Source organism: Nicotiana attenuata, unplaced genomic scaffold (genome assembly GCF_001879085.1).
Source record: "Nicotiana attenuata strain UT unplaced genomic scaffold, NIATTr2, whole genome shotgun sequence".
NCBI classification, from domain to species: Eukaryota; Viridiplantae; Streptophyta; class Magnoliopsida; order Solanales; family Solanaceae; genus Nicotiana; species Nicotiana attenuata.
Window position 1 is genome coordinate 119,368 of NW_017673398.1, and position 12,152 is coordinate 131,519.

Here is a 12,152-nt window from a genome sequence, read left to right on the forward strand (position 1 = left end):
CTAGTCAGCCTGAGATTTCTTCATCATCTTCAGCTGCTAGATGAGTTACCCTATTACAGCTGGGGTGCTGCTGTTCTCGGCTACATGTATAAGCAGATGTGCCGGGCGAGCATGGGTACTCAGAGAGATATTTGTGGTTTTATGCCGCTTCTACAGGTGACAACATATTCAAATAATCTGTTCATCAGTCCCAGCTCTACCTAGTTAGAATTTATCTTAAAGCTTACGTCAACTTTGCATTTTAGGTTTGGGATTGGGAACGATTCTTGCAGTTTCAGCCACCTCGACCACAATTACCTCCTAATGTACCACCTTCGTTTCTCCCTCTAGGGACCCCGTCGGGTCAATTATTGATCACGGGCACGGACCTTTCTAGAGTGGATTGGGATACATACTTTCCAGGCCCGTCTACTGTTGCTGAGGATAGGCCGACCCGAGATTTACATAGTGGGTGCCGGCTGAGTTATGGTTCGTCATGACAGGCGCAGGTATGGTTTTCATAGTATCGAATTAAAATTTGTTTTTATTTTCCATAACTTTGTTAATTTCCTTTATAAGGCTGAACGCGAAGTTGACATTGCTGCGACAGATGCTTACATTCAGGAGCCCGACGAGATAGTGGTACGACAATTTAAATTGTTGTGACTTATTTTATACTTTGATATACTCAGCTTTTTATTCTTATGTAGGTTTCTACTGGACTGACCGCCCCATCTACTGATCCTGTCAGCACCACAGATGATCATGCAGCGGCGCATCCGGCTATAAGGAGGCGACTTGATGATGACGATCCCGATAGCGTACCCAGGCGGGATGCGATGCGCCTCAGGCCAGCGGCTGCATTGAAGCACACTGGATGCGGGACACATTGATTTTATTCTTTTTTTTCTGTATTTGATGTAAATAATATTTTTGTATATACATTAACAATAACTTTTATATAATATGTGCATTACTTTTTTATTTCTCCGTTAATTAGCTAGTTTCGTACTACAACACAAACACAAGTCGCAAAAACTTAAATTCCATTACAATGAACACAAACACAAACATAGCAACTTATAACTAATAAAAATAGCTAGTTTAATACTACAACACGAACACAAACATAGAAACTTATAACTAATAAAAATACATGACATAGGAAAAATAAAGATAAAGTCATACAATAAACACATACGTTTAGTCACTGGCGCCAATTATTCTCTGCTCCAACCACTTAAATTGTTCTTCCAGCTTATTTTTTTCTTCTTCTACCTCTTTAAGTTTTGCTTTCAACTCCGCAACCTCTTTTTTACGTTCTTCTTCACGTTCCCACTGTTGTGCACACACATTATGAAGATGCTGCAATAATTCTTTGTAGTATTCCTGATGACAGGGTTCATCAAGCCATACCTCAAAATCGCAAGTAGGTTCGTCGGGAACCTTATAAAACTTGTTCATACAGTGCCAATAGCAGCTTCCAGCTTCACCATTATCCCAACATCTTTGCGTCATGCATTTTTTTCCACACTCGCACCTTGGTACATAAAGAGGTTGAGCCATTTGTGCGTTAAAAAAAACTCTCTTTTCTTGAAAGATTTGCTATTAATTATTGATGAGCGCAGAAAATATGTAGAATGAGCTCGTTATTTATAGGCAAGACAACACACATAACGTACTATTTGACCATGCTATATATAGACATAACGTAATATTTGACCACGCTATGCGTTGCGTGTTAAATATTCCGACGGGTACGAAACAGCTTTATGTCAGTTGGGCAGCCTTTTCAGTTCGACAAGACAACACACATAACGTACTATTTGACCACGCTATATATAGACATAACGTACTATTTGACCACGCTATGCGTTGCGTGTTAAATGTTCCGACGAGTACGAAACAGCTTTATGTCAGTTGGGCAGCCTTTTCAGTTCGACAAGACAACACACATAGCGTACAATTTGACCACGCTATATATAGACATAACGTAATATTTGACCACGCTATGCTTTGTGTGTTAAATGTTCCGACGGGTACGAAACAACTTTATGTCAGTTGGGCAGCCTTTTCAGTTCGACAAGACAACACACATAACGTACTATTTGACCACGCTATATATAGACATAACGTACTATTTGACCACACTATTCTTTGCATGTTAAAGGTTCCGACAAGTACGAAACAACTTTATGTCAGTTGGACAAGACAACACTTATATATAAAAAACAAACATAATTAAAATTAAATTAATTAGCCTTATGATATTTCAAAGTTGTTTCCAATTCTTCCGAATAAATAATTTTTTAAAATATCATTAGAAAAATTGAAATGGAAAAGTTCAACTCATAATTAACAAACATAATTTTATTTTATAAAACTTGCAACATAAACATAGCAACGTCCTATTACAACATAAACTCAGTGATAGTTAGGCATAATAGAAGAAGGACCACCAAGAGCTTGAGTACTATTGCCACTCAAACCAGCCGAAGGACATTTTCGACGGTCGTGTCCTGTTTGCGAGCATATACCACATCTGTGCACATAAACGGTATCACTAGCATCCATTTGGTTCCGTATACGCATTCTCTTCTTCACCTGTATTCGGCGCAAATAGGACTTATTACACACTAGTTTAAATGGTTCAGGTGGCCAATAATGTTCAGCACCCACTGGTTGCAACTGCCTACTATATGTGTTTAGGTACTTCGAAACACTATATTGTTGATCAACATAGTTGGTTGCACCTAAACCAACTTGTTGAAAGCAATTGATGGCATGTGAGCAAGGCATGTGGTAGATGGACCATTTTCCACAAGAGCATAACCTTGTAGATTCATTTACAGTATGTACATTATTACCCCGATTTTGATGGATAGCGGTGCGAACTTCAAAAACATGCTATTTGGGCCCTGGAGGACTGACAGGGCGCACTGCTAGTTTTCGGATACGAGATATCCATCCTAGTCACTATGGACGTATTTGCCCAATTGACACATCTGAGGGAATCAATGTTGGACTTATTGGATCCTTAGCAATTCATGCGAGGATTGGTCATTGGGGATCTCTAGAAAGCCCTTTTTATGAAATTTCTGAGAGGTCAACCGGGGTACGGATGCTTTATTTATCACCAGGTAGAGATGAATACTATATGGTAGCGGCAGGAAATTCTTTAGCCTTAAATCGGGATATTCAGGAAGAACAGGTTGTTCCCAAGGAAAATCTCGAATTTGGATCCCAAATTGACGGGTTAGTGTGAGCTTATCCATGCGGTTATGCACTCTTTGAATAGGAATCAACATTTCTTTCGTTATCATACTGCAAAAATGAATGCCAATGTGCTCGCCATCTGTATTTCTCAAATCTCTTCATCGGCACTAGCATAAATTCAACACCCCTTTCCATCAATGACGTTGCAGCTGCAGACCTTTCAACAAACCTCTCCGCCATTTGCTTGAACGACATCCGCACCATGGCTGTGACAAGCAATCCTCTTGCCGACTTCAATAACCCGTTGAAAGACTCTGACACATTTGTAGTCAGAGTTCCCCATCGTCTGCCACCATCCGCATGCAAGGTCCACATTTCAGGGTCATGTCGCATTAACCAACGATAGGCTGCCTCATCTTCTTGCCTGATATATTCCACGTGCCTCCGGAATTTATGTTGTTGGTGGTCTGTTGCTGCCATCCACATCAAATCATGCAGATCCTTGTTGGGATATGCCTTCTGGAAATTGGCTTTAAGGTGCCTAACACAGTAACGATGGTAGGCATAAGGTTGTTGCCATGCAGGCAAGTTCTCCACAGAACTTAAGATACCACCGTGCTGATCAGATATTAGACAGATACCGGAACGCTGTTTGACAACGTGCTCTTTCAAGTGGTTCAAAAATAGAGTCCATGTCTCTTGGCTTTCATTGGCACAAATAGCAAAAGCTAGAGGAAATATCTGTCCATTAGCAACTACTGCCACGGCTATCAACAGCTTGATATCGTACTTTCCATAGACATTAGTGCCGTCTATGGATATTACGGCCGACAGTGCGAAAAACCATCAATTGCTGGTTTAAACGCCCAGAACACGTAATTGAATATATATTCTGGTTTACCCTTACTCCGCTCAAGCTTCCATTCAACAACCGTCCCGGGGTTAAACTGCTGCAGTGCAGCCATGTACCTAGGCAGATCTGCAAATGACTTATCCCGGTTACCATAGACTATTTCAAACGCTCGTTTGCGCCCAAGATATGTCTTTCTTTTAGTAATGGTATGGCCTTTACCCCCTGTTAAATATATGAGCGTTAATTCAAATTCAATACACAAAAATGTACATCGTAAACACAAAGGAAAATTGAAGCTTACCACTCGTCTTGTGAATTTTGTAAAGCAGGAGGGGTAAGTTTAAATCAAGGAAAACTCTTTCATCCAGAACCTGTCCGGCAAAAACTCCTCCAGAATAACCACCCGATGACTGAGGGTTATCCGAAACCTGTCCGGCAACCTCATTGTTTGGAACGTCTTCGACCTTGACGTACATATCCAACATTTTGATTACAAGATATTCCCGGTATTCATCCGGAGTCATCAGAAAATCCCTCAAACTTTCATCATCGTAGATGTTTAACTCCGAGTAAAAAGTAGCTCCTTACGGAGTGACGGAATACGGATATCCGGTTACTTTGAGTATCACCGAACGTTTCCTCACACCCATTTTTTTTGCATAACAACGATATCAATTTATCGTACTCCATTGTAAGTGATAATTTAACATGACCCTGTGGAGATAACTATACCTCACAGAGTTATTCTCCATCACAACATCACCCCCCCCCCCTTCCCATATAATGAAACTCTTATTCTACGCTATTCAGACATTACGCAAAAAATGCTTAAGAATTTAACAACAAGAAAATGTTGAATGGGAGTTGGAATTTTTTGTGAACGAATTTTCCTAAAATCCTAACCACTATATATAGGAAATGGCTAGCCCGGGAAGTGGAAATTTTTTGACGTATAGCGTTCTTTAAATAGACGCTATACTACTTTAAATTACTGTTATGTCAGTTAAATTATTGGTGGCTCCGTAATCAAGATATAACGTTTTTTTTAAATGCTATGTATAGCGTATAAAATCAACACGCTATGCTGTCACGTCAAATGGCCAGTCAGCATAGCGTCTAAAAACAAGACGCTATACCTTAACGGAAAAGTTACCGTTAAGGTATAGCGTCTTCTATTTATACGCTATATATAGATATGTATTTTTTTTTACACCTATTAATGTACTTTGAGTCCAAAAACATAATATTTAGGTTCCGGTCCTGTATTTGGTCTCTTTTGGGTTATTGTCCTATGTCTATATGTCAATATTTCTTTGAATTTGTGCAATTTGGTCATGAATAGTAAGCTATTCGGAAGTTAAATACAGTTGTGTTCTTTTCTGCAATCTGTAAATTCTGATTGTGTCAACTGTTCAACATGAAAAATGAACTCTTCAGTGACATTGTATCCTTGTGCTCTCCCTCTATATCTCATAGCAAATTAACAAGTACCTTATATCTTCCATTCATGCATTATGAATTTATGCATCTACCACCTAGGGTTATTAACACATGTACAGAAAGCAACATATATATTGACAGGTGATGTTTATTTGCTAGGGTAATGATGTGGTAAGCTATAGGACATGCTATTACAGATCAGTTCAGTCCGTCCTATTACAGATCAGTTCAGTCCGAATCATTGAAAGCTAAGCAGGAGTTTAAGGATAAGTAAAAATTATGCAGAAATTCTTCGTGCGGAGAAATTATATTAAAACTATCCTGTAGGTATTTTCTCTACTTAAGCACTCCCTGCATATTGTCACATTTGTTCTGAAAATGGTAGTGAATTATACTTAAATTAGTTAAAGTCCTGACTGAGGCAGCTTTGGTTGAAAGCATACCATAGTAGAATTGAATATTTATCCTTGGTTGTCTAGTAGGATTAAGAAAAGACAATAATGTGCATCCAAGGGTGTGATCTAGCAGTCCACAAAGTGGGAAAAAATCACGGGAGATTACGGTTCAAATTTTAGTAGAGAAAAAAAAAATTGCAAGGTGATTTTGTGGTCCACCGTTATTAAAATAATAGGACTAAGAAAAATATGTGCCCATTTACCAAGCTTTATTTTGCAGAAAAATGAATATTTGCAAAAAGAAACTGTTTATGTCTAATAGCATTAAATGAAGTACCCGTCCATATAGTACTGAACTTTTATTTCTGTGCAGAAAAATGTGTTTTGTAGAAAGTAATAACTGTTTATTGAATCAAACTCTGAAGTCTGGACAAGTAGGTAATTTGACAGAAGGAAATTAAATTGGTCATATGTTGTTGACATGTTTATGACATTTCAGCAAACATTAAAGGACATTCTCTGAGCATCTAGAGTTCATCCTTATATGTTGTTGCAGGAGATCCTGTAGGGTTACTTGAAGTCTTGATTGGGTAGGAGGGTTCCATTGCTATACCACACAATCCTTCTTTTGCATCAATTCCGCGCTGCATCCTAATGTATCCTTTTTCTCCCCATTCAGCTCCCCAAGAGTTCTTTACAGTCCAGTATTTGCTTCCATCAACAGTTGTACCATAGCCCACAACTGCCACTCCATGGTCTAGTTCAGTCCCACAATCTCCCGTGTACACTCCCTGTAAACCAAAAACACTATCACTGACTTAAAAAATAATTACAGTACCGACTACAACAGGTTAAAATAGCGTAAAAATTTCTTTACATCTCAATGTGTATAAGTTAAAACTCTTTTAATAAGCATATAATACGTCTCAAGTTTATGTACTTTAGGAGTTTCTTGAACTTAAGTAATGGTGATATACTTTACCTCAGAATAGAACTGGAAATCAGAGCCTGAAGCGTCTATTGCTACAGCAATAGGCTGGTTGGCAGCTGCTTTAAGCAATGCATCCTCATTATTAGGGGGAACATCCTCATGTCCGTCGATTGATACAGCAGGAGAATTCTCCTGTCAATTCAATAATTATTTTTCAATAAAATTTCTAATCTGAGTTAATTATCCTATGTGAAAGAGCTTTACCTTTTGGATGTTACACTTTCCATCTGCAGCTCTGTAAGGATAGTTATCCTCTGTAGTGATGCCTCCCTTTTTCTTGATGAAGTCAAATGCCAAGTCCATCAATCCTCCATTGCATCCTTGGTTTTGTCTAGTGTCACAGTCAACAAGCTCTTGCTCTGATAGAGAAATTAATTTATTCGTTTTAATTTGGTTTATTCCCTCCACTGCTACCACAGTTGAAAATGCCCAGCAACTTCCTACAATGTGTAGAAGAGTTTCCATGAATAATCATATCAAGAAACACATTATGTTGATCTCCTACTTTCTATTATAGCAACATGATGTGAATAGTGACATGAATCCTAGTAGAGACAAAAAACGTTAGGTGATTTCTCTCCCTCTGTTAAGCATTGATGGACAGAGCTACTCGGAATCTGTGCTAGTGGAAGATAGCTGATACCTGGTGGATTAGTCAAGATGCGCGCAAACTGGCCCCAAACAACAATTCTTTTGTAAAGAAAAGAAATAGTGATATCATGACATATTAATTCTTACCACACTGGCCTTGGTCTTTGACAGGAGTTACGGCGCCTTTCTTCCTCCAATCAACAGAGGGAGGGATGTTGTTCACATTAGCATACATGAAACTTCCATTCCCACTTGGAGTTCCTTGGAGTGCCCTGTAATGCTTAACCTTGGAACCAGCATAATGGCTTCGGAATTCATGGTTAGTCATGTCTGCAAACTTGTTAAGTTTCAACTTATAAGGTTTGTCCTTCTTGTTGAAGTCGTGAACATAGTGAACATTGGCCTTGAACACATTGAACCTCTTGTGCTTCTCATCAAGGCTCCTTGACACTGTGTGATGGCTTCTCCACCTCTCGTACAACTCCCACAAGCTTTCCTCCGTCTCCAACTCCTTCTCTTGGAAATCGAAAGCCTCCCCGAGCCTAAGAACCAGAGCTAAAGAGAAAAGAACAAGAAAGATCTTCTTCATTTCCATAATTTAGAACTTTGACACAAGATGAGAATTTGGAGAAAATGAAGTAGCCTTTTATAGAAGAGTGTTGAAAGAGATAGATGAAGTTGTAGGAATAGTACAAGTGACAATAAATGATACAAGTGATGGATTCCTTATGGGCATAAAACAACATTCAACAATAATGCAGGGAGAAGTCAAGATAGGGTATAAGAATTAGCTAAGGAGCAGTTTCCTTACACAAGCAAGGTGTTTTATAAGTGCTGTTTGGTTATTACAAACTCGAGCACTTTTAACAAATATAGAAGGGGAAAAAGGGTTTTTCGAATTAGGCAGTAAACAGTTGTTCTAATGTTCTATGCACCATGTGGGTTTTAACAAAAAGAAATTGTTTGCAAGCCAAACAAGTTATTGCTGTGTGATATTAAAGAGGATGACGAACGTTAGTTATATTGTTAGAGACTTTGTGGTATCATGGCACGAGCTGTCAGAAGTGGGGAGATAACTTTGGGGGGGGGGGAGTGTTTATGTCATTTCACACTACTTGAGTTTAACTTCTAAGCAAAAATATTTACACGATCGCATTATCTAAAAGATGATCACAAGTAATTATCCATAATAAGTTAAATTAATAACTTGAAAATTAAGATATATAACTTGCTCCATTAAGTTAAATTATATCGATAGGGATCGTTTGGTATAACCAGTGGCGGATCCAGGATTTTAAAGACGTGGGTGCTCATTGATAAAAATTCTGAAAGAAAAGGAAAAAAGAGTTTAGTTATGAGTGCTCACTTAATATTTATCTAAATATTTTTATAATTACCTATACAAATTTACTAAATCTTGTCAAAGATAATGGGTGCTTGAGCACGCAAAAACAGCATGTAGATCCGCCATTGGGTATAACGGTGGGAAAAATAAGGATATACCATTAGATTAGCTATCATATCACTCTATATGGGATAGCTAATCCCACTATTTTAGTGTAAAACTTATTTCGAAATTAGCTAATACCTATAATTAAACATGAAATAATATTGTTCAACATGTAGATGGACATAACCCAATTTGAGGAGAGGCTGCACTGTTAGAATTACGAAAAGCTTGATGGAAATAATCGCATGCTTGTTTAATCAAAAATTGTGTACTTCGGTCAAAGCTCATTTTTAGAAGTATTCGGGCTACTGATAATAAAGAAATTCTATATTTTCTCAGTGATAAAAAAGGAAATTAGAATGTGAAATAGCAAAGTGATATATAGAAAGCAAAAGAAAGTAATTGTATTCCAATAATAGTCAGAACGTGTTCTTACAAGTGAATCTCCTTCCCTGATATAGGAATCTATAAGTACAACGTTTCTTCCCTTTTATGACTAAATCATTATGAGCATTAATGATATTAATGAGATGTTATAATTGGCAATCGTAACTATTCATGAAGATTCTGTAGCGTCTATGATCATTCATGCACATTAATTGACGATTTATGAATCTTCCTTCTTTCTTGACTCATTATTCCGGCGTCTCTTCATGTAGAAATTCAGACTCGAGCGATCATACCCCTTTTATCTCGTAGGTGATTTGCTGGTACCTATTACGACTCATGCCTTTTTAATGCATCTCTCCAGCTGTCGCTTTTTTAGTGATCCATGTGTCTTGTCACATCAGCCACATATATAAATTTACGTGTAATATTTATTTTTACCAATACAGATAGTCCCCCCACTTACCAATTATTCAGCAATTGAATATTTGGGAAGTAGATCATATTTATGGCGGGAATTTTTTGCTGCCGTTTCTCATGTATCATTGCGTCTTCTTCAGAACTATCGCGTGGTATGTCACTTCTGTCGCGCCCCCTTTTTCCTCGCGGAGTCCGGGTTTCGACATTTTGGGACAACTCCTTTTCCTTTTGGGAATTGGTTATGAGATTTGAAGAGTCGCCACCTAATGGATTAAGGTGTGTTAGGGCACCTAGAACAATTGACTGATGAAACCAGTTTGCGGTACCAGAGATTGGGTAAGGGCTCGAAATTACATTGAGGGGAAGGTGTTAGGCACCCCTCGAGGTCCACAATGGTGGGTCCCGGCCAAACTCAATTTAAGTGAATTAGTCTTATAAGCAAATAAACAAACCTACATTACTTTAAAAACAGGGAGTAAAGGGGTCCTAGGGTTTTTAGCCTATATGATCACTTCTGTGCAATACTCGGTAAACTTTCCTCAAATAGAGGTGTTACGCGTAGCATTTGCGCACAGGTCATCATATCCTTAACTACCCGATTACCCTCCCCTTAATTATTACCTAAGCGTTCTAACAACATCGAATACGTACCCTATGCATGCATTACCCGTCCCTTGCCTAGGGCCCTGGAGGTGCTTAGGACCTCTAGTTAAGGTGGTTCTAGACTTATCTATGGTGCATAAAAAGAGAAAACTAGGCGTCAAACAAAACAGGTAGGACTGTCACATAAGGAGCAGTTAAAGGGGCTCACATTTACCTCCACAAATAAGCAAACAATTGCACGCCTCAAACAAACAGTTTTAAACGATTTAAAGTCCTATAGCAGGATATCTAGATGAGCACAAAATATGCAGCAATTTCATTGAGGCGAGGCAGTAAATACCTAATCAGTTTGCCTACTGATTTTATTACTTCCTGAACCGGGACAGTTTATAAGCAGTCAAACAAATAGAGTTTTTGGCAACTTCAGGGTTTTAATTATCCTACAGGCTTGCCTAGGCGATAATCGGCGGGATCCTATAGGTATGATGTCTAGATGTATTATAAACCAATGACTAGTTTAAACAGGCAGATTTTATCCGTTTAGACCCTATAGGCATGTTGTCTACGTGTTGAAAATGATCACAAGCATTACAGAACTAATTTTACAGGTTTATCTCTATGAGCATGATATCTAAGTGTTGGAACTGTTTTAATACTAATTCCTTATAGGCATGATGGTTAAGCGATGAAACTGATTTTATATATATTTTTCTATAGGCATGATATCTAGGCGAATAAAGGTGTCAATTAATTGCCAAGTGAGTGCAACAAAATATCCCAGAAACATGATTTCTAATGCACACATAGAGGTTTTGAAAACAAGATTATTGCAGAATGGGTAAACGACCTAGAAGCAGGATTTCTAGGATGAGAATTCAACATAATGAGATAAACCCCATGAACATAGTTTCTAATGCAAATAAATATCATCACAATAGTCCCTTTCCGGTTTTACTAATAACCCTAATATCTGTTTTTACAGGAATTATTATTACAGACCAGATATAAATGAATTACAGAATGAAATTGCTATACTATAGGGAGCCTGGATAGGGCTAAAAGTAAACCTGAAAACCAGGCCTTCAACCAAGTCTGAAATATGCCAGTATCTCATAGTACACCAAATGGCCTTCTGGTGCGTCAAAGTTCCCAAGGGCCTCAGGGACCCCAGGCAATGCTCACACCAGAAACCCTTTCAAAGAAACAATTTTGTGAACAAGTTTGGAAAAGCCACCCCCAGTGTGTCAGAGTTCGGAGGAGTCTGATGGACTCCTAGGCAGTGCTCACAATGGAGGGGCAAGACCCTAGATATTCTAAGAGTAGGAGTTGAAAATTGTACATAAAAATAAGAGATAGTTTTAAGAAAACAGTTTGGATTTTAGGAGTAAATAAGAACAAACAAAGTCATTTCAACACTTAGAATTCAAACAAAGATTCCAGCGATCAAACAGTAGGCAGAAACAGGATCACAACCACTTCAAGCAAAGTTTCACATTGCCTAGATTTGACTTAGTTCATTAATCATCACTAGATGGTCAGATAGTATGCTGGGAACAGAATAATAAACAGACAACTACACAGAGAGAGGTAGCAGGGGTTGGGAACACAGAAGTCAGGAACACGTAAAACAGGGCAAGTATGCTAGTTGAGAAAACAAGTAGATAAGCATCCATTATCAAATAAGAACATGCTAAAGTGTGTGAACCACATTGACATATTGGACAAGACAATTTCATGAGAGTTAAGGGCATGCTAGTTATCAGAAACATAACACAGGAAAAAACAGGTTGACATCTTATAATAGTCAGATTCCACAACATACTGAAT

At 38.3% G+C, this 12,152-nt stretch overlaps 1 protein-coding gene across 1 annotated transcript; it reads right to left on the reverse strand.

Moving 5' to 3' along the window:
• Positions 1 to 6,223: 6,223 nt before the first annotated feature.
• Positions 6,224 to 8,133, reverse strand: LOC109216278 (vignain-like). Its single transcript, XM_019380422.1, has 4 exons — positions 7,613 to 8,133; positions 7,079 to 7,314; positions 6,866 to 7,006; positions 6,224 to 6,674 (listed from the first exon to the last, which is right to left on the reverse strand). Exons 1-4 carry the CDS (start codon positions 8,058 to 8,060, stop codon positions 6,411 to 6,413), a joined length of 1,089 nt encoding a protein of 362 aa, XP_019235967.1. The 5' UTR covers positions 8,061 to 8,133; the 3' UTR covers positions 6,224 to 6,410.
• Positions 8,134 to 12,152: the final 4,019 nt, after the last annotated feature.